This window comes from Peromyscus eremicus, chromosome 1, assembly GCF_949786415.1.
Source record: "Peromyscus eremicus chromosome 1, PerEre_H2_v1, whole genome shotgun sequence".
Taxonomy (NCBI): domain Eukaryota; kingdom Metazoa; phylum Chordata; class Mammalia; order Rodentia; family Cricetidae; genus Peromyscus; species Peromyscus eremicus.
The window spans coordinates 56777936-56801460 of record NC_081416.1 but is presented as its reverse complement, the minus strand read 5'-3'; the positions used below and the strand labels follow the sequence as shown (position 1 = coordinate 56801460).

Below are 23525 nucleotides of genomic sequence, written 5' to 3'. Positions count from 1 at the left end.
CCATCTCGGAGTGCTACATCTGTTCCCTCCTGCCCAGTTTGGGAGGAATTTTCAACATAGTGCTGTGGAAACGGTCACATTAGCTGGGACTCCGGGTGTGGTACCTGTGCTCTATTCCAAAGTCATCAAGCAATCCTTGCTAAGAGCCCATGGTAAGAGTCGAAGGCCTGAGTTAAGGAGCCTCAGTTCCCTGAGGCAACAGGGTGGAGCGGGGAGGGCACCTCGGCCGCAGGGCACTCACCGGAAGGAGCCGTCCAGGTTGGCACGGTGGATGAAGCTGAGCTTGGCGTCAGCCCAGTACAGCTTTTCTTCCTCCAGGTCGATGGTCAGACCATTGGGCCAGTAAATTTCGGAGTCCACAATGATCTTCCGGGTACTGCCATCCATCCCCGCCCGCTCGATTCGGGGTGCTTCCCCCCAGTCAGTCCAGTACATGTACCTAATGAGGTGAAGGTAAAGAGACACAAACAGCCCTGAGGATTGGTTCCAACTTCTAACAGGCCTGAAAAGCTCACCCATCAGACCTATGAGAAATAGTCAGAGATTACGGTTTGAGGGACCAGAACTTTAGGTTTTTAAAGGTTAAGGGATTTCATGCTTGAAATGCTTGAAACAGGAGCACACTACCATCTCCACTTCCATCACCTCCACCACACTACCACCACCTCCAGCACCTCCACCACCTCCACCACACCACCTCCTTCATCACCTCCACCACCTCTGTCACCCCCGCCATACTACCACCACCTCCACCTCCATCACCTCCACCTCTATCACCTCCACCACACATCACCTCCACCACCTCCACCACAGCACCACCTCCATCACACCACCTCCTCCATTACCCCCACCACACTACCACCACCTCCACCTCCATCACCCCCACCACACCACCACTTCCATCTCCTATATATAAGGGTGGCCTCAAACTCCTGATCCCACTGCTTCTTCCACCTCCCAAGAGCTAAGATTACAAGCATGTGCCACCATACCCAGATTTTATTTATTTATTTTATTTTCGTGTGTGTGTGTGTGTGTGTGTGTGTGTGTGTGTGTGTGTGTGTATGTATGTGTGTGTGTAAAAGGGGTGAGTGTGCCGGTATCTGTGGGGTCTAGAGGAAGGTGTTGGATCTCCTGGAGCTGGAGTTATAGCTGGTTGTAAACTGCTCAAAGTGGGTGCTAAAAACTGAGATCCTCAAGAAAAGACATGCTGAGCCATGTCTCCAGCCCCGAGAAACGAATACTTAAAAATATAAAATATGCCAGGTAGGGTGGCATAGCATTTAATCCCAGCACTTGGGAGGCAGAGGCAGACAGATTTCTATGAATTCTAGGCCAGCCTGGTCTGCAGAGTGAGTTCCAGGAGAGCTGAGCTACACAAAGAAATCCTGTCTCGACTAAAAAGAGGGAAAAAAGATATATAAAATGTAAGGGCTGAGAGATGGTTCAGCAGCAGCTAAGAGCATGGCTGCTCTTGCAGGTTCAGTTCCCAGCACCCACCTGGAGGTTCACAGCCTCTGGAACTACAGTTCCAAGGGATCTAACACCGTCTTCTGAACTCAATGTGCACCACACACACACACACACACACACACACACGCACGCACGCACGCACGGCACACTTACATAAACACAGGCAAAACATTCATAAACATAAGATAAAAAGAAATGAAACCTTTTAAAATATATATATTATATAATATATAAGATAGATAGATAGATAGATAGATAGATAGATAGATAGATAGATAGATAGATAGATATGGTTCAAAGCCATCCCTGCTTACACAGTGAGCTTGGGTCCTGCCTGGTATATAGGAAACTGGTCCCCCAAAAAAACAAAACAAGCTGCAGTGGATATGCACAGAAGAAACAAGAGCGACCCCCAGGAGGGTCTGTGAGGAGGAGGCCCACAGTGAGGGGCCCACGCCATATACCCGTAAGACACTCCACTCCACACAGTGCTTTTACGTGTGTTGTGCTCAGACACCAGCATCCAAGATGATCAGACCCAACCCAGTCAGTGCCCAGAGACTATAACCAGAGGGTGCGTACATGGACTGTACGGCAGAGCCCACGGAGAACCACATCTACTCTGAGGACACAGGTTCCCATCCTGCGAGTCCATGGGTGAGTCATAAAACTCAAAAGTGGCAGACAGTTTGTTCTGTCCGTCCCTCTGCAGAGAGAAGGGGCAGCATCCGAGTGTCCTCTAGAAGCCCACTTCCTACCACAGTCCTCGTAAGACGGAGCCCTGTGACACTCCTTGGTATATCCCAGGTTCCAGGGCTCACAAGTCTTCTCTTCTCTGCGTATTCCCTCTGGTGTCAGGCTAGTCCCCACATATCTATCTTGTCCTCCATTTCTTCTGAGGTGAAACATCATTCACGTAGACCAACCCCAAACTGATCCAGGGACCAGTGGGATCTAGAGCATGAGGAAGGAGCTCAGCTGGCATCCTCCTGGGGTCTCCACAAGCTGGACATGGAAGTCTGAGACAGGAGAATTGCCATGAGTTCCAGCCAGAGCTATAAAGATCTGGGGAGAGGAACAGTCCTCTTGCAATAATGGGCATGCCAAGAGTTTCGGGGGGTTCAGCTGTCCAGGGGCCCCCTTATTGCTGTGCCACCACCTGTCTCCCCAGCAAGGGTCCTATGTGAGCCAGAACCGTCACCCCCTTCTGAAAGGGCTGTGAGGAAATCCCCCGAAGGGTAAGCACAGGAGCCAACCCTATCAATGTCTCCTCTGCCCTGCTTAATGGCCAAGCACCCCTCAGGCTAACTTCAAAGTCTCCTATACCATCCTCTGTGTCAACGACTGCAGGGAAAGCTAGCCTACTGCCCCCATGACAGCTAGGAGGCTGGCAGGTGGCCCTGTCTCAAACACACAAGTGGCAGTTCCAGACAACAGCCTGGATGTGCATGCACGGAAGGGCCAAGCTTCATGGGCGCTTCATCCTGCATCAGCAGGGCCAGAACTGGGATGGATTCCCTGGGCAATCTGGAGGCAGGTCAGCCTCAGCAGAGGCCTTCCTTCCCTCCCTGTGCTTCTCCTACTCTTACAGGCCTGGAGTTAGCCCAGGGCCTTGCCACCCACTGAGAAGGTGGACCTCTCTGACTCCCACCTGGTGCACTATGGCCCAAAGCTGAGGCCAGGCAGCAAAACAAGGTTAGTCATCCACATTTTTCCCCCAGTTCCTGAGGCCTACAGTTTCCTTAAATGGGGAAACGGTGAGCAGCTGGCTCAGTGGGACAGGCCCACACCAGTGCCAGCACTGTTGTAGTGAGAGCTGGCAGAGCTAGGGCCCATCCTCTTCCCCGGATCCGATTCAGGGCCCCGGTGTAGGGCCGCAGCACCGGGGTGTCGCTTCAAGGCAGTACAAGCTGTATTTCTCCCTTGAGCCCCAGCAGCCCTGTAGCCCCACCCTGATATGTAGCAAGGCTTCTCCACAGCTAGGCTGCTGTAACACACATCCCCTCCCTGCACCACAGAAAACTGAGAAAAAAAATATATATATACATATATATATACACACACACATATATTTATATTTATATTTTAAATGGATGCAGTTTTCTTATCTCTTTACTTTCCTTTTTTGTGTGGGTATGTGTGTGTGCACCATGTACATGCCTGGTGCCTGCAGAGGCCAGAAGAGGGCATTAGGCCAGAAGAGGGCATTAGATCCCCTGGAACTGGAATTAGAGAGGGTTGTGAGCTGTCATGTGGGTGCCGGGGATTGAACCTGGGCCATCTATAGAAGAGCAGCCAGTGTCATAGCCACTGAGCCGTCTCTGTGGCCCTCTCTGCCACTCCTGGCCACCTGGTCCTGGGCTGTACACACTGAGGTGGGCATCTGGGCAACAGCCATCCTTCTCAATAGTGGCTGGGGCAGGATCCCCTCGTCTAAGGAAGGCTCCAGAGGGGACAGTGTCCCAGGAGGGCACAGGGCAGAGCAGAGACTCCCACAGCTGAAGGGAGAGCCAAGCTTCTCTTTTCCTCCCCTTTCATGATTCCCACTCCTAGCTGTACCCCCAGCTTTCACACATGCACTTAGGAAGCTTGAGATGTCCAGGCAGCACTGGTGAGGTCAACCTTGGCCCAGGAGCGGAGCCACCGAGGTGACCCCGGGGAGAGCATCTAGGGGAGAAGTCAGGAGCAAGCGCACAAACGGACCACTCAAACATCGAATAAGGACAATCAGGGTCAAAGAGGCTGAGATGACACAGACCACACAGCCTAGGTGAGAATGGGGGGTGCCGAGTTCCCAAACAAGTACCTGGCGTCTCTAATACTTTTTTTTTTTTAGATTTATTTATTATGTATAGTGTTCTGTCTGCATGTTTGCCTACATGCTGTAAGAGGGCACCAGATCTCATTACAGATGGTTGTGGGCCACCATGTGGTTGCTGGGAATTGAACTCAGGACCTCTGGAAGAGCAGCCAGTGCTCTTGGCCTCTGAGCCATCTCTCCAGCCCCACCTAGCGGCTCTAAACAAGCACGAAGCACCACCCAATCCAGCATTTCCCAGTGCAGTCAGATATCCTTCAATGGTCATAGTAAAAGGATAAGGTGCTGAGAGACGGCTCAGTGGCTACAACATTGGCTGCTCTTCTACAGACTGCCCAGGTTCAATTCCCAGCACCCACATGACAGCTCACAACCCTCTGTAATTCCAGTTCCAGGAAAACTGCATACATGTGGTGGTCATTTATGTGGTGGAGGAAGGACATGTGTGTTAGAGCAGCAGCAGTCACCCACCCATGACTGTCCTTACTGTTTTCACATAGCATGATGAGGTCACACCACGCCTCCGTATAGATGGGGACACAGACACAGTGCCATGTCACCCTTGCCAGCTGTTCCTGCCTTCAGAATAGACCCCAACCCTAGACACTTTCTATCCCCAACCCCCTACGTGCCTGGGCCAACATGCTGTCCTCCACTGCCATCTGTAACTGCTATGAGGGAGCCGGGCCCAACTCAAAGCCAAGGGAGCCCCATGAGCTTGAGTTATCCCCTCCCACGGCTCTAGTCTTCTCTACCCCAGGGCCTTTGCACTGGTCACTCCCCCTTTTCCAAATATCACATGGCTGTTGCCTTCACTCACTTCAGGTCTCTACTTGAAAGGCACTCAGAAGCCAGGGCTCGTGACACAGACCTACAATCCTAGCTGTTCGAGACGCAAAGGCAGGAAGATTGCAAGTTCAAGGCCTGGCGGCGCCAGTTAATTCAATGTCAGCCTGGGTAATCTAGTGATATTCTGTCTCCAAATGAGATACAGGGAAAGGGCTGCAGATGTGGCTTGGTTATAGAGAGCACATGTCTGGCATGTGTAAGGCAAGGGCCTAGATTCCATCCCCAGTAGGGAAAATGAAGGCACAAGAGGCCTTCCTGAGCTCCACAGCTACAACTAGAAGCCTTGAACACTGCCCTGTTCCCAGAACCTGCCTTACTCTCCTACTGACACTCATTCCTCTCAGACAAACTGAGCCTGTACCATAGTCTCCCCAACCCCACTGGTACCCTGTCAGGGCACTGGGGCAATGGAGAAGCACACAGCTGGAGAATGGGCCGTGTTCGTGAACGTGGTAGGGAAGAGCCAGAACATTCGGTCCCAGAAGGAGTGGGAAAGCAGGGGAAAGAGACCAGAGAACAGGGGTCCTGTTGAGGAATGAGGTGCTAGCCTAAGCCTGTTCTGTCAGACTCTCACATAGACCAATCCCTCTCAGCCACAGAGACTCCTGGGATAAGGGCTGATGCCTCCTGGGAAGACTATGGAGGACTAAAGTCCCTGGGGATTTGAGGTCTCAGACTGTTCACCAGGTAGCATGGAGATAGTCCTAGAAGATGACCTGAGTTCCATGCAGCCCAGGGTGAGGGACCCACAGGGGCTAGTAGCCAGCCACTGGTGTGCCACCCAGACCAAAACAATAATAATAATAATAATAATAATAATAATAATAATAATAATAATAATCCCACTTACCTCTGGTGTGTATGAACCAGATACACACACCTGCATACACACTTCACAAACACACGTGCCCATCCAAAGGTCCTCGATCACACACTCAATCAGATGTATACGCTCACCAGTGCACATGCACACACACACATAATTACTCCTATTTATTTGTGCACATGTAACAGTCACATACATTCATGTGCACATACTCAATAACCCTTGTGTGTAATCATGCTCACACAAACGCATATACATTCTCACATGAAAAAAATCGCATTTACACACATGAAGTATGTCTATGCATGTACATTCTCATAAACAAATATTCACCACAAGCACAATCAGGCACAGTTACACTTGCACACAATCACCCCTGCACACACTTGTGCATAGACATCCTCACATAACATATTCACACACACTCATGTAATGTTTGCACACAGGTCTCTCTTATATACTCTCATATATACCCAGGCATGTACGTGTGTGTACACACATACAGACACACACACACACACACACACACACACACACACACACACACACATACACCATCCTGGGCCTTTGCACAAAGTCTGTGGCTCCAGAAGACACACACTTAGGTTCCCACACACTCAAAGGCCAGCTCCATGACAAACAGGTGACCTCAGCCCCGTAGTTTGCCCTCACCTGGTCTGCTCCTCAAACTCCCTAGATCAAGCAGCAGCGATCCTCCCAGTCTGCATTCCAAACCCTCCAGCCAAGCCTAAGAACACGCGCACAGGCCATGCCAGCCTCTCCTGGCCCAGCTTCTGCTCAGCCTGCAGCCGGCAGAGTTAGTCAGCCCAGAGGAGGCAGGACCATCGGGGTTCAGACAGCACCCCACTGCTGGAGACAGCCCAAAGATGGGCTTATGATCCCTGGCCGCGGAAGCAGGCAGAGCATGGGGCAGGTGGAACCTATCCCACACTGGAACTGGCTGCACAGAGCACCTACAAGACACAGACAAGGTCCACAGCCCATATCATGCTTCCTCATCCGGGAGATCCTGGCTGGCATTTCTCAGAAGTTCTGGGGACATTAAAAAAGCTAAAATGTCAAATGAGTCCAACACAGCCTATGGCAAAAAACCAAAACCAATATGTGTATCTTGCCCAAGACATCATCTATCTCTCTGTGAGCTTGATTGTTCTCACAACTGAGCTAGCATAGAACTTCAAGTTCATGGCTGCCCAAGGACAACTCAGACAAGGGTCTGTGTGCCCCACCCTGGGGTCAATCCTAAAAGAAGAGGGATGTAGAAACGGCAAGGAGTGAAGGAGGAAACTGTCCATTTGGAAAAGTCTAGAGTGATGATGAAGATGGCAAGCCTCCGCAGCCTGCAGCTGGAGGGCATTCATTCCTTGACTGTTTTCCCTCCAAGCGGCCTTGGTCACCGCCCTGGGCTTTCCAGGGTCACAGTGAGTTTGGCCACACCAATAGGCAGGCAACTTCCAGAATAGACAGAGAAGGTACTACATCCAGACAGGGACCCACCTCAGCCAACACAATCATAAACCTCCCCTGGGTCGCTGTCCTAGGTGTAGAAAAGAGTGCTATTACTCAGGGGCCATCCACCCGTTTTTTGAGACATGTGTGCTGGTTAGTTTTATTTCAACTTGACAGAAGCTACAATCATTTTGGAAAGGGGAACCTCAGTTGAGAAAAATACCCCCCATTGGCCTATAGGCTGTGGAGCATTTTCTTGATTGTTAATGGTTGGGGGAGGGCCCAACTCACTGGACAGTGCTGCCCTAGGCGTGATGGTCCTGGGTGCTAGAAGAAAGCAAGCTGAACAAGCAATGCAGAGCAAGCCAGTAGGCAGAGTTCCCCCTGCTTCAGTTCTTGACTCCAGGTTCCAGCCTTGAGTTCCTGCCCTCATTTTACTCAGTGATGGGGTGTGATGAGAGCTACAGATAAAATATACTGTTTCACCCCCAAGTTGCTTTTGGTTATAGTGTTTTACCACAGCAATAGAAATCCAAACTAGGGCTGGAAAGATGGCTCAGAGGTTAAGAGCACTGACTGCTCTTCCAAAGGTCCTGAGTTCAATTCCCAGCAACCACATGGTGGCCCACAACCATCTGTAATGAGATCTGGTTCCCTCTTCTGGCCAGCAGTCATACATGCTGTATACATAATAAATAAAAATAAATCTTTAAAAAAAAAAAAAGAAATCCAAACTAACGAAGGGCAGTGGTACACGCCTTTAATCCCAGCACTTGGGAGGCAGAGGCAGGTGGATCTCCGTGAGTTTGAGGACAGCCTGGTCTACAGAGCGAGATCCAGGACAGCCAGGGTACACAGAGAAACCCTGTTTTAAAAAACCAAAAAAAGGAAGAACGGACAGGTGGACAGGAGGGAGAGAGGGAGAGAGAGAGAGAGAGAGAGAGAGAGAGAGAGAGAGAGAGAGAGAGAGAGAGAGAGGGAGGGAGGGAGGGAGGGAGGGAGGGAGGGAGGGAGGGAGGAAGGAGAAATCCATGGTAAGACACACTTTCTCTCACTGGGACCTGGAGTTTGACAATTACACTATGCAGGTAGCCGGCAAGCCTCAAGGAGCCACATGTCTCTGACTCCATAGTGCTGGGATTCTAGACATGTGCCACCACAGCTAACTTTTTCTAGGGACTGAAGTCAGGTCCTCATGGTCACAAGGCAAGTACTTTACTAACGGAGGCATCTCCCCAGTTCCTGTGTTTTTTACAACCGTCTTTATATTCCAGGTTAACCTGGAACTTGTGGCCACCCGCCGACCTCAGCCTCCAGAATGCTAGGATTACAGAGCAATCCACCATACCTGGCTAAACACGGCATGTTTTACAGTCCAGGAGCTCCCCAGGGTATCTCCTCAGGCTGCCACATGGGCTCTAGAAGAAACCCTAGCCCCCATGCCCATCTACGAGACCAGGAAAACAAAGGTTTACCCATGTGCAGGATCCAGGGCAATGGCCCTTGGCTGGTCCAGGTCCTGCCAGAAGAGAACCTTGCGGGACGTTCCATTGAGGTTGGCCACCTCGATACGGTTGGTCTCCGAGTCCGTCCAGTACAGCTTCTTGCCAACCCAGTCACAGGCCAGGCCATCAGGTGACACGAGGCCAGAGATGACAATGCTCTGTGCAGCAGCTCCAGTCTGGTTCAGGTAGGTCTGTTTGATGGCCTCCTCGCTCACATCTGTCCAGTACACAGCGCCCTTGGAGAACTGGAAGTCGACCGCGGCCGCATCCTCCAGGCCGCTGGCCACAATCGTGGACTCCAGCTTCACTCCACCTGCATCCACTAGGCGCACATCCCGGCGGTTGGCAAACAGCAGGAGTGGTGAGGCTGTGGGCAGAGCAGAGGGTCAGGACGGCTGGCGGAGCAGGACGGGAACCAGGGATCATACATGGCCACCTCTCACCCCTCCTCTGGTCCCCAGCACCCAACACCCCTTCCTTCCAGTGGTTCAGAGGCTCCCTTGGGGATAGACCAGTGCAGGGAGAGAGGCAGGAAGACTCCCCAGGTTCTGGCTCTGCTGCTCTCCCCAAACTGGAAAGACCACTTCCCCCCCACACACACACCTCAACTTTCTCTCAGGAGTTCAGGTGTGCTCTTCAAAGGTGGGGGCAGGGGATATTTTGTAACCTCCTGGGATTTTTTTTTTTTCCTCCAACCCTCACTGGGAGCCAAAGCCCAGGAGCCAGGGCTCCCAACTCTGAACCACCAAGGAAACCACACACTTAATTCCTAAGCTTTAAGAGGAACCCACAACACACTCCTAGGAAGCTAGCTTTCCCTGGCAGTAGCCCCAGGGGCCCACGTGAGGCAGGCCACAAAGTGGGCAGCTCCCCACCCTCACCTGGAGGCAGGCTGCTTCTCCTCCCCTCCCCCACCTGGAGAACCCTGGATGACACGAGCTCTGTATCACCACTTGGCTCCACCACCCTCTCCTCTCCCTGAGGCAGAGGCAGCAAAGGAAAGTTCTGGAGAGACGAAAGAGTGAGAGAGACAGAGCCACAGGGGCAGAACCAGAGCGTCTTCCTAGGAAGGCTGGGCAGCAGGGACTGACTGCTCGAGCCAGGGGCCTCTGGGGTCTCCTGTTCCAGCCGGGAAACATACTGAGCAAGAACGTAACCAAGAGCTTGCAGTGATACCAGGTTAACACTGGGAATGGAGCAAACAGAGTCAGAGACAGGAGGGAGCAGGGAACAGTACAGGCGAAGGCGGCACTCTGTGTGAGGTGGTCGGAGGAGGGAGACTGAAACCCACGCAGAGTCCCTGGGGCAGAAACACACAGTGGCGGCAAGCGCGAGGAGAGTGAGTGGATGCTGCTCCTGGGTCCTTCTCCGCCAGGTAACTTGCCCCGTGTGCCCAACACCTCTCAATGCACAGCCCCCAACAGATTAGGAGTCCCAGCTGTACCTCCTCCAGGCCCACAGCTGCAGCCTTCATAAAGAAGCATCGACTTGTCCCAAGTCACAGTGACAGTGACGACCCTGTCAGTCTCCGGCTTGAGCGCTGAAAGGTGACAAGAGGGACTCCCAAGAAAGTTTGAAATTGAAGGGACAGTGGGCAGCAGGGCAAGGATGGGCAGCTGGGAAGACACACACGCACGCACACACGCACACACGCACACACATACACATACACACACACACACACACACACACACACACACACACACACACGAGACACACCACAGGCTACACTTCTGAGTCTCTGGCCTGAGGAAGTTGCATGGCAGGAGCCAAGCCCTGTGTCCCAGCTTGCACCACATCTGGGACCCTTGAAAGATCACCAGGGAAAGCTCGTGGAGCATCCTCTAGTAGAGAAAGACAACACTGGGACAAGCCATTTGGACAATGCCATGGCACCTGTTGCATTAAGGACCACAAAATAGATGGCTTAGCAGTTAGGAGCACATGCTACTCCTGCAGAGGACCCAGGTTCGGTTCCTAGCATCCACATAGTAGTTCCCAATGGTCTGTAGCTCCAGCTCCAGGGGACCCAACACCTCTGGTCCCTGTAGGTACCTTCATTCATATGCACATACCTACACATGGACAGACACACGTACACATAATAATTCTTAAAAACAAAAACAAGATGGATGACTTCTGAAGAATGATGTCCAATGTTAAGCTCTGATCTCCACATGCACATATAACTGCACAAATGTGTGCATGTGTGCATTCTCTCTCTCTCCTTCCCTCCCGTCCCCACTCCCTCACATCACCATGAATCCATGTGCCCTGAGGGCACGAGAGAGCGCTAACTGGCGGCAAAGGCTAATAAAGGCTTGGTCAAGTCTCTGCCTCAAGAGTGTAAATATGTATTTTCAAGCGTTAACTCTGAATTCCACATCTGTTGCTAGGAGGCTGTTTGTGCAAGTATTACTTTTGAAGCTGAATATGATAAGGCAAGAGGCCAGACTTCTAGGGAGGGGCATCAGTAGGCCCGGAGTGTGCTCCATGCAGGGACCCAGGGTCAGTGGTATCCTCCCTGTGAAATGAGCAGGGTTCAGGCCACCAACACAAGGAGGTTCTCCTGGAAACAGCTTGTGGTAAGGCCTCCCCAGGCCAGAGTCAGCTCCACCAGATGTGAGGTCCTGGGCTTAACACTAACCTGGATCCCAGGTGAGAGATCAGAGCAAGATTTTTTTTACCACCTGCTGAGCCTCAGTTTGTGCGGGACACACAGACACAGACACACACACACACACACACACACACAGACACACACACACACACACACACACACACACACACACACACGTTTTGACCTGGCATGGTGGCACATGCCCAGGACATGAGACATAGAAGCAGAAAGCACAGAAGTTCAAGGTCATCCTTAGGTCTGTACCAAGTTCAAGGCCAGTCTGCCTCAAAACAATGACAGCAAAGGATTAATGTTTTGAAAAGGCACAGCTGACAGCTGATCAGGCCCAATTCCTTATGACATATGGCAGGCTCCCTTGGCCCACCCTATGTCCACAGCAGTTTAATCTTGTATATACCCCTTCAAGCAAGAACATGGGCATCCCATAACCCCAGAGATTTTCAGCACCCATAACCAGGGAGGGGAGCTGATAGCTCAGAATTATCTCTGACAGGTACAGTACATCTATTGCTTCCAGGACCCCATCAAATCAGAGAAAGACACCAGCTCAGGCCCCCTCCTGCCTTGGGCACCAGGCCCTGTGGTCAGTTTATCATCCCTGCCATAGCAGAATTAGGACTGAAAACCCCAGTGCCAACAATCCCATTTTAACCCTGTAAGTAGATCCAGTATTTATATATAGAATTCATAACCAAGGGTTTCCCTTCCATTCCAATAGCCCATGTTTTACACTGTTTACATGGTTACCCCAAACAAGGCCCAATTCCAGGTAATCCAACCCTTTGCTGCCACCCCAAAATAAGGAGCAATCTTGGTCCATGCCTTATTTATAATCACAAACCATTATATGGGCCTCCAATGGCTCGAGGAGAGCATGGGAGCCTGTGCACACATGGTTGATGGGGGGTGGGGAGGAGGTTCTATCACCAACCCAATGGAAAAGGCCAAGCCACAGAAAGAATAAGGATTCACATACAAGAAGACACCAACCTAGTTGGAAAGCATGCACACACATGCACAGTCATACAGTCTCACACCACCTAAGCAAGGTGCCCCAAGGAGGTGGTATGGCCACGGGTGCACTCTGCAAGCTTCCTGGTGGGGAGCTGGAATCTCAAAGAAGGAAGAAGGCCGGACGGTGGTGGTGGTGCCTGCCTTTAATCCTGGCACTCAGGAGGCAGAGGGAGGTAGATCAATGAGTTCAAGCCCAGCCTGGTCTACAGAGTGAGTTCCAGGACAGCCAGGATTGCTTCACAGAGAAACCCTCTCTCAGGGAAAAAAAAGGAAGAAGACACAGGAAACAGTGACCACATCCCAGAAAGACATCAAGCTACAGCTATCCCCTCAAATCTATGGATTCTACTAATGGCTTCTGTGGAATGACGTTCTGTATGCCCTGTGAATGTGTATCGCTCTGATTGGTTGATAAATAAAATGCCGATTTGCCAGTAGCCAGGCAGGAAGTATAGGCGGGTAAGCAGATGAGGAGAATTCTGGGAAGAGGAAGACTGAGTAGGGAGTCACCAGCCAGACACAGAGGAAGCAAAATGACATGGCAGAACTGAGACAAGGTACCAAGACACATGGCTAAACATAGATAAGAACTATGGGTTAATTTAAGTGCAAGAGCTAGTGAGTAATAAGCCTGAGCTAATGGTCATACAGTTTGTAATTCATATAAGCCTCTGTATGTTTATTTGGGTCTGAGGGGCTGCAGACTGGTCAGGACACAGGAAAACTTCCAACTACAAATGGGACACACCTCAGCTCCTCAGCATCTAAGCTTTGAATGTCTACCAGCTTGGGAGTCTCACAGGACCACCTGCACACAATCTTGTATCCCATCCACAGGGCCAGAACTCCAAGTGGACCCAGGACTTCTTATTCTAGCTCCATCCACTTTCTTTCATCTGTCTGCCCACCCAATGCTGCCCACACAGCATTCCTACCCCCACCCCTCCACTGCCCATAGGAATCAACTTGGAGACTTTTTTTAATGTGTATGGGTACATTGCCTGTGTGTGGGGTGTGTGGGGGGGGGGGGTGTTTGTGTGTGTGTGTGTGTGTGTGTGAATAAAGTGTACTCCTGTAATCCCAGGGAAGTAGAGACAGGAGGATCCCTGGGATTCACTGGCCAACTAGTCTAGCCAAATCAGTAAGTTCCAAGATTCATGAGAGACCCTGTCTCAAAAAAAACAGTGATTAGAGAAGACACTGACCTCTAGAAAAGAACATCAGATCTCCTGGAGCTGGGGTTACAGGTGGTTGTGAGCTGCCTGATGTGGGTGCTAGGAACCAAATTCTGATCCCCTAAAAGAGAGCCAGCAGTGAACTGCTGAAGCATCTCTGCAGCCCAGGTCTTTTTTTTTTTCCTAAACAGAACTGGTAGGACAATGCATAGTCTGCAAAACCCCCAGGAATGTCACCGTGAACCGTGAACTTTAGACAGACTGGGGTGGTAGGTGCTCTATGCCTCTCAAGCCAGGAAGCTCTATGCCTCTCTAAGAGGTCATGTTCAGCTAAATGATGGGAACCAAAAAGAAAGCTCAAGAGAAGCTATGAGGCCTGGTCCCTCATCTCCAATTGACAAGAATAAAGGTAAGCCACCTTGAGGCACAGAAAATGCTCACTGCTGTGCCACTGACAACATTCTTCTACTTTTTAATAATTTTTTATTTGGTTTATGTACATTGGTGTTTTGCTTACATGTATGTCTGTGTGAGGGCACCAGGTCCCCCAGAACTAGAATAACAGTTGTGAGCTGCCATGTGAGTGCTGGGAATTGAGCCCAGGTCCTCTGGAAGAACAGTCAGTGCTCTTAACCACTGAGCCATCTCTCCAGCCCTGACAACATTCTTAGTCAAGGTAAAAGAAAGTGCCAACACGCCTTTAATTCCAGCACCCAGGGGAGGCAGAGGCAGACAGATCTTCGTGAGTTCAAGGCCAGCCTACTCTATATAGTGAGCTCTAAGACAGCCAGGGATATGTAGAGAGACCTTGTCTCAATAATAATAATAATAATAATAATAATAATAATAATAATAATAACTACTAATTAAAATAAAAGGATGTACTAACACTCAATGGTCCACAGTTCCCCAAAGCCTTCCCCATCTGCATGTCCCGCCTGAGACCTAGCATACATCAGGAGCTGGACCACTGCACCTGCCTCCTGGCCAGTGGCAGGGCCACTCACACCCAAGCAACTATGACAGCCATGACCTCAGCCACAGAATCTCACTTCTTCCCAGGGGCTCCTTCCCAGCTAAGGCTGCTCTCAGTGACATGATCAATGGAAAGGAGCAGCTTGATGTTTATAAAGCATAAAACCTTAGGTCTCTTATAACCCCTCCTACCCTACCACAGGCCTACCTTTAATGGAGACCTTAGCAAACATGGAGAATGGCTCTCCCCCCACCTCCTCCTGAGCTCAACTACCTATAGCCCTCTCTACCCATCTACCCATCCATCTACCCGTTCCTCTGTCTGTCCATGCATCCATCTCTCCATCCACGCATCCATTTACAGGCCTCTGGACCCACTGAGCCAGGAAACCTCCTCATCTGGCCACAGCCCCCATTCCACACCCACCAGAACAGCCCCGTCCCTGCCATATTCTATCAGGCCACCTCCAGGCCATTAACCATTCTCACCCTAGAGTCCTGACACCTGATCTGGGGGGAACAGACCCTGAGCCACACTCATCTCTTTGGGGTATGCAGAGCTGGTAAGTCCAGCAGGGCCCAAATCACAGCTGGCCAAGGCCATCATTTGTGTCAAAACCAAAACAGCCATGGCCAGGCCTGCACATCCAGAAATGTGACCAAACACATTCAGAAAGATGATGTGCCTCCCCACAACAGAGGCTGATGGGACTCTGAAAAGCTTTTGCTGTAACAGAGTTGGGGAACCCTCAGGAGCACAAAGAACATAAGAACAGAACTTGCTGTGTTAGCAAGGCAGTGGGGAAGAAGCTTCCAGAATATCACAAACCCTACCTTGGACTGGCCAGAATGGTGCGCTGGCCACACTTACAGAATGCCCTCTACAGAACAAGGTCACCTCTTCACAGCAGGTCCTCACAGCCCAATTCCAACCCTCTCTGTTCCAGGCAACACTGGCTCCCCACAGCTGCCTCTGCACGCAAACACCCTCACTGCAGGCTGGAACTTGCCCTCTGCCTCTCGCCCAGGCGCACCCATTTCTGCTGCCCCTCGGCACCTCATCCAGTCTCTCCAACACCCACACATTCTTACACTCACACACACAACTCACTTTCATTCTCAAACACATACAACCAAAAGCATGCCAGTACACACCCAGACAAGAGCATACACATGCACGCACGCACACATGTTCACTGCACCAGAGGAAGCCTTCATTAACTCTGCAAGTTAGGAAAACTTCCCGGGCAGGAACCACATTTCAAAGGTCAGGGAAGCAGGCGAGCAGGAAATATGGGGGGGGGGGGGGGGGAGAGACGACAGGAAATAAGAAATCACTTGCAAAAGATAAAATGAATAAGACAAGTCAACAAGATAGCTCAGGAGGCAAAGATGCTTGATGCATAAGCCTGGCGGCCTGAGTTCAATCCCCCAGACCCAAATGAAGGTAAAAGAAGAAATGTACGCCACAAAGTTGTCCTCTGGCCCCCACCCGAGTTGCATCTCACACACACACACACACACACACACACACACACACACATCCGCACATGCACACAACAGTAATAAATACATTTTTAAAGAGAGAGGCCCAGCAGTTAAAAGCACTGACTGATGCTGGCTCTGACCCCCAGCAACCACCTAGTGCCTTACAACCATCTGTGATTCTAGCCTCAGGGATCCAACACCCTCCTTCTGGCCTCCGTGGGCACCAGGCATGTACATGGTACACAGACATACATGCAGATGAAACATAACATGCATAAAGAAAGTTTTAGAGAGAGAGAACAAGACTGCTGGGTCGGACACTCTGAAGGATGGGGCTTCTCAGTCTTCACTAAAGAGTGACATGAGCTGGAGGGTCCCCACTGTGCCACAGCAGAGTCAGGGGCTGTGCCTAACATGAGGCCACCAAGGCTCTGAGGCAGACAGGAGGGTGTGTGGCTGCTGCTTGGGGCAAAGCATGGGCTCTGTCACACAAAGGAGCTGGCCTAGGACAATGCTCAGGCACCCCTGAATGTCTGAAGACAAGTGAAGTCTCAGGACCAGAAAAAGGCTCACGGCAGGTCTGCCAGGGTGGCTGTTGGAAGCTCACTGGCCTCACACAATGGGAAGCCCCAATTCTGAGGGGTGTTATGGCCCAGTGGCCTAGGCCCCTTCCAGAACTATATGGTCCTCATTCCCACACACCATGTCACTCCTACCAAGGACATTTCCAAGGTTGACCATCAGACTGCCATGGGTAGAAGTCCCAGCTACCTGTTCTCAACAGAAGCCAGCCACCCAATACCAGGTCCCTGGACCAACACCCAGAGCAGAACCGGCCCTGGCTGTGGGCTAGTCACCACCTGAGCCCAGCTCAGCCACATGAGGGAAGGTCCAGGCCCCCTTCCACAGGTGAGTGACCACAGTCCATTGCTAAGCAGCTCATCAAGGTCATACCATACATACTGTCTTTACAGAGGAGGTAGGCCCAGCTACCAACCCCAGGATGCATTTTCCACCATGCCTGGTTTATGCAATCCTGGGGACCAATCCCAGGGCTTCATGCACATTAAGCAAACACTCAACTGACATTCTTCGTCCTGTTTTTTTGGTTTTAAACCAGGAAACACATTTTGAAAAGCACTGGCCTAGAGTCAGAAATAAAATAGAGTGAGAAGAGCCAGAAGAGGCTGGGCAGAGGCACATGGAATCCAGAGTGGGGGAGCTGCCCAGCCTGGCTTGTTCCCCTGCCAGAGGCCAGCCTACCTCCCGCTCCTTTCACAGACCAAAGGCCTAATGTGAACCAGCGCAGGCTCACCTATGCCCCGCCACAGCGTCCTCCTCACACCCTATAGGCTCCTAGACCAATGACGGTCTTAGCTGGACATCACAGGACTACTGGCAAGTAACTCTCCTATGGTATAGATGACCAATGGCCACAGATGCTCTGCGACATTGCTTCCCACCCCAACCCACTGTTGAAACAGCATGACCCCAGTTGAGTGGACCCTGTACCCAACAAACTCTGGGACCTCATGGACCCAGCAGAGCTGGCGCATGTGCACTGTCGGTGTCTTCACATGGCCAAGACCTCAGCTAGAAAGGGAACCACCTAGCAGGTGGCACCAGGCCAATGGCCTTCGCAGAGTCCTGGATCCAGCTACTGACACCCCACGGCAGAGGTTTCCAGAAGGGAAGTCCTTTACCATGAAAGTCATTTCCCCTGTTAATCAGTTTAACTGGGTGACATCCGCATAAAGAACCGTGACAGTTTATGTGCGGGGGGTGGGGGGGTGGGGGGGGGGGTGCTGAGTGGCCCAAGGGAAGGATAGCAGCCACCAGGGCTTCTTTGGGGAACTCTGATTCTCCTGAACCCTTACCCTCTGACATGAATGTGCACACGTGCATGCACACACAAGCATGCACACACTCCCAAAGCCCCAATTTAGCAACCACATAATGTTACCAGCTCAGGGATACCCAGGACAAATCGTGACATTGATTTATGTCTGCAAATGTGCGTTTTCACTAATTAGAAGGTTTAGGACAGAGTAGAGAAAAATATGTATTTCGGAGTCCCAGTTTGACTTGCCAGAAACCAGCCTATTACTAACATTCTTATTTTCGACAAAATATAGCATTCTGATTACACACCATCTTGGTCCCATGGCTCCCAGCCTGCCAGGCTCCCGGAAGTGGCCCACGACCACGGCAAAGAGCAGGACAACAATCCCAGGATGGAGATGCACTCAGAGCCCCTGGGGACTGAGTGCTTGGACACTCTGATAGAAGCAAGTCCTTCTACAGGGCAGTGGCAGCTTTCACCCAATGCCTCATGGCTTGTTCTACTGGGCACAGGACAACTACTCAAGTTCATGCTTACAGGAAGACCAGCCCATCAGACACCTCCCCCAAGAGGGTAACTGTGACATTGCAGCCCCTCTCCGGATCTGTTTCCTATCTGTTCATCATGTCTCCACCAGATCTGTTTCCTATCTGTTCATCATGTCTCCACCAGATCTGTTTCCTATCTGTTTAACATGTCTCCAACAGCAAAGAGCAGATCCTAATCGATAAGGGGCCCCTTTGGCAATTTTGTGTTGAATTTGGGGTGTGTGTGTGTGTGTGTGTGTGTGTGTGTGTGTGTGTGTACACGTACAGGTGTTTAGGGTGCAAGTATGTCAGTGTACAATGTGCATGCCTGATACCTGCAGAGGCCAGAAGAGGGTTGGGTCCCCAGGACCTAGATGACTGTGAGCTGCTATGTGGCTACTAGGAATGAAACCTGATCCTAACTACTGACTATCCTCCAGCCTGTTGTTTTGTCCAGACTGGTGTCTTGTATGTAGCCTAGGATGGCCATGAACTCCATCTCCATAAGTGACCATACCCAACTCCTTAAAGCAGTTTCAAAGATCTGGGTGGTGGTGGCACACAGCTTTAATCCTAGCACTTGGGAGGCAGAGGCAAGCGGATCTCATAGGCCAGCCTGGTTTACAGAGCGAGTTCCAGGACAACCAGGACTACACAGAGAAAAACAAGACAAAAAAACAAAACCAATTTCAAAGAAACCATTTACAATTCAAATAAGCTTCTACTCTTTCTACTTCTTTGGGCCTCAGTTTCCCCATTTCTTTTTTTTTTTTTTTTTTTTTTTTTGGTTTTTCGAGACAGGGTTTCTCTGTGTAGCTTTGCGCCTTTCCTGGAACTCACTTGGTAGTTTAGGCTGGCCTCGAACTCACAGAGATCCGCCTGGCTCTGCCTCCCGAGTGCTGGGATTAAAGGCGTGCGCCACCACCGCCCGGCAGTTTCCCCATTTCTAATCCAGGGACTGTGATGGTCCCATCCACAAGGCAGTGGCAGCAATAAACCTCAATTGTTTTTATCAGTTGTTTTCTGGGTGTTCTGAAGGAGGGTGCGTTTATTAACAAAGGAAATCTTCCCTCAGCACACCCAGCATATGAAGCACACACACCCACAGATTATTCTGTTCAGACCATTATCTGGGTATCAAAATCAGCTCCCCAGCACAAAGACTGGCCAGGGGGCTCCTAAGGTGCCATGTTTACCCCTGTGTTTGGCTCCTGACCCTCATTCATCCAAACAGACAAGTGACAAGCTGAGCAGCCAGGGTTGCAACTCAGACATCTGGCCACTGGTGATGCCGGATTTTCCTGGCGGCCACCGGTCCTGCATCTACAGTGACCTGAGCCTGGACCCCTCAGTTGAGGGTTAGCACTAGACAGAAGTAACGGCTCAGAACTAGAATGCTCGCTCAGTACGGACGAAGCCCTGGGTTCTGTCTCCAGCACTTGGACAGAAAGACATACAGACAGACAGGGGAAAGCCACTGAGGCTCAAGGTAACCAAAGACGTCAGAGTCCTAGTGTCCCCAAAAGCGATGCAGATCAAGAATTCGGCATGGATGAACTCGGAGACACAGGACTGGAGCTGCAGTCCCGCTGTGGTGCCTCTGAGCCACACCCTGAGAACCACTGCCAACCCCGCAACCGTCAGTCAGACCTGCCAGCTAGCCCGCTCGGCACTGACGCATTTCCACGGAGGTGGGAGAAGGTGGGATGGCCCAGGCCCTCCCCTGTGGGCCAGAGAGGGAAGCGGTTCCCGTGTGGCCACAAAGATCTCATTGTTCTGTCCTCAGAGAGGAAACTGGAGAACCGATTTCAGAAACAAGCCTACCTTTGTACCGGCTCCCGTTTCCTTTAAGTGCTGCAGAAAGGAGTCATAAAAACCGCCAAATTTATCATCGCTCTCCAAAATCTGTTTATTGAGCCAAAGTCACAGGCCTCTGCTTTCAAACAAGCCACAGCTCCTGGAAAAAAAAGTGGGAACCCAGGTGCCAAGGGCCAAGGGTCACCGCCCAAAATGGTGACGGGTGCCAACTCAGGATCCAAATAACACCTCCTTCCCCCTTGTGGTCAACAGATAAAAAGATAGAGGGGGAGATACAAGCCACCTCTGGGGTTGCCGAGACGGCAATTAACCCCCAGCTTTCTGGCCTCAGTCAAGCTTATCTGGGCACCAACATGCTTGGAGGTTTGGAGTCTGAGCTCTGGCTGTCTTGGAGCCTTACGGGGTTGCAGGTCTGGAGGGTGGTGGCGATACAGAAGAGCCCAGGAGCCCTTCCCACAGTGCCTGCTACAGACACTAAGACACATGACTCTGCAATAGGGACCCACGGATGACCAAATTCCCTGTCAAAGACATCCAGAAAGAGGCTCAGCTTGGGCTGTTCTGGGACAGGTCCTGGCTTGGTGACGCCACGGATCTCATGCTTGCCCGCCCTCCTAGCCTGCTGTCTCTGCCAGATGTCACCTAGTCCCCACAGGAGGTGGGGCTGCTGTCACCTGTGCTACAGACAAGAAGACAGAGACCTAACGAAGGCAAGGAACCTCTCCAAGTACCATCTGGGGCAACTCCGCCAAGGGGGCTCAGGCGCCTGGTTGGGGAGGGGGACTGCCTTTCCACAATAGTACACACCTACAATCCCAGCACTACAGAGGCTGAGCCTGGAGGATCGTAAGTTCAAGAACAGTCTAGGTAGGCTACATCGTGAGACCCTGCCTCAAAAAAAAAAAAAAAAAGAGGTGGCAGTGGGGGGGGGGGGTGCTGGAGAGATGGCTCAGAGGTTAAGAGCATCAGCTGTCCTTCCAAAGAACCTGGGTTCAGCCCCCAGAACCCACATGACTGCTCACAACCATCTGTGACTTCGTGACCATGTCTTCTGATTTCAGAGGACACCAGGTACACATACACAGCCATACACGCAGGCAAAACCATCATACACATCAAATAAAATAACTTAAAAAAATCGCTGCATTTTCCTCAATGCCCAGACCTCTTCTGCAAAAGTATCAGAGAGTCCACTGGAGTGCCCAGATGGCCCTCATCTTCCCACTACACAGGAGGACCAGCAGACGAGCCTCTCCACTGGTCCTTATGGAGCCCACCTGCCAGACAGACCAGGGCCAGTCAGCAAAGGTAAGCAACCCTCAGGGTTTGGATCAGGGCTCCAGCCTAGGCAGCTCCCTGACATTGCACCAGGAGGGCCCATGTTCTCCTCAGCCTCAGAACTCACTTCTGCAGGACAGAGTTGTGAATACAGCAAACATGGACACCATACAGCAATGTAGGAACAAGGCCCTGAGCTGGCTAGTTTTATGTCAACTTGACACAAGCTAGAGTTATCTGAAAAGAAGGAACCTCAATTGAGAAAATGCCTCCATAAGATCTGGCTGTATGTAGGGTTGGAGAGATGGCTCAGCGGTTAAGAGCACTGGCTGCTCTTCCAGAGGTCCCAGCACCCATATGGTGGCTCACAACCATCTTTAATGGGATCTGATGCCCTCTTCTGACATGCAGGCATACAAGCAAATAGAGCATTCATATACATGAATAAATCTTTTTTAAAAAATATGGCTGTAAGGCATTTTCTTAATTAGTAATTTATAGGGCATGGGGCCACCCCTGGGCTAGTGGTCACCTCTGGGCTAGTGGTCCTAAGCAAGCTATGGGGATCAAGCCAGTAAGCAGCACCTCTCCATGGCCTCTGCATCAGCTCCTACCCCCAGGTTCCTGCCCTGCTTGAGTTCCTGTCCTGACTTCTTTCAGTGAGGAACTACATGTGGAAGAGCAAGCTAAACCCTTTCCTCCCCAACTTGCTTTGGGTGATGGTATTTCATGGGAGCAATAGAAACCCTAACTAGGACAGGCGCCATGCACCACCTCCTCAGTGACCACCCAGGCTTTGTGGGTACCTGAGGGTCTGCAGATAGGAGACAGACATCTCCCATGAAACCAACCTAACGCTTCTGTAATTGGGAGCTTGGGGATAGAGAGGGGAACACCCCAGAGGCTCCACTCCTGCAGGCTCGCTTCCGTTCAGCCACCAGGCACTACTCAGTGAGCATGGACCCTCAGGAAAGAAAGATTGTTTCCCTAACAGACTAGGATTCAAGGCTGAAGTGATTAGCCATAGACTGGATGCCACCTTCTGTCAGTTCTCACTGGATAAATCTGATGTGCGCCTCCGCGTAGCTGCTGCTCTCAAACCTTGTGATAGGACAGGGACAACAGACAAGATCCAAGTCCTCCACCAGCTGTTCTGCCAGCGCTGACCCTACAGCTGTAGAGACAAGCATAGTCTTGGGGCCATAGCAGAGACCACACCAGTGAGCTGAGCCTCATCTCCAGCCCAACACCAGCCTTGGGTTTTCTTTTAAGGTAAGGTCCATATAACCTATGCTGGCCTCAAATGTACTATGTAGCTGAAGATGACCTTGAACTTCTGATCACACTGCCTCTAGCTCCTGCGTGCTGAAATTACATGTGTGTGCCAACATGCTCAATTGTACCACACCATCTTAATGCCACCTCAGATCCCTTTGGGCTAACCAGTGGGACACTAAGTCTGTGTTTCCTCAGAGCTGCAGCAGAGACAGAGAGGTAAACCCAGAATTCAGGCATACAGCCTCTGGAGGGTACAACCAGGAAGAGCAACATGGGCAACATGTTTCTCATTAAAGCTCCAACGTTCTAAATACCACAGGAAAGGTCTGGAGCGATGGCTCAGCAGTTAAGAACACTGGCTGCTCTTCCAGAGGACCTAGATGCAGTTCCCGGCACCCACAACACTTCTGACTCCAGCTCCAGGAAATCAACTCCTTCTTCTGGCCTCTGCAACATCTGCATGCACAGCACACATTCACACAAACACATAAACAAAACTAAAAATTTGTTCTATGATTTCATTTTCCTGAGATTAAAAGGCTCACAG

At 51.1% G+C, this 23525-nt stretch overlaps 1 protein-coding gene across 1 annotated transcript in view; it reads right to left on the bottom strand.

The window, feature by feature from the left end:
- Lrp5 (LDL receptor related protein 5) overlaps positions 1–9303 on the bottom strand; it is a 77941-nt gene extending 68638 nt beyond the window's left edge. The window contains exons 1-2 of the mRNA XM_059263697.1: positions 8912–9303; positions 242–439 (exon numbers count right to left, since the gene is read on the bottom strand). Of these exons, the coding sequence (XP_059119680.1) occupies positions 242–435 (194 nt within the window). The 5' untranslated portion in view covers positions 436–439; positions 8912–9303. The remainder of the gene's footprint in view (positions 1–241; positions 440–8911) is intronic.
- Between the last annotated feature and the right edge of the window lie 14222 nt (positions 9304–23525).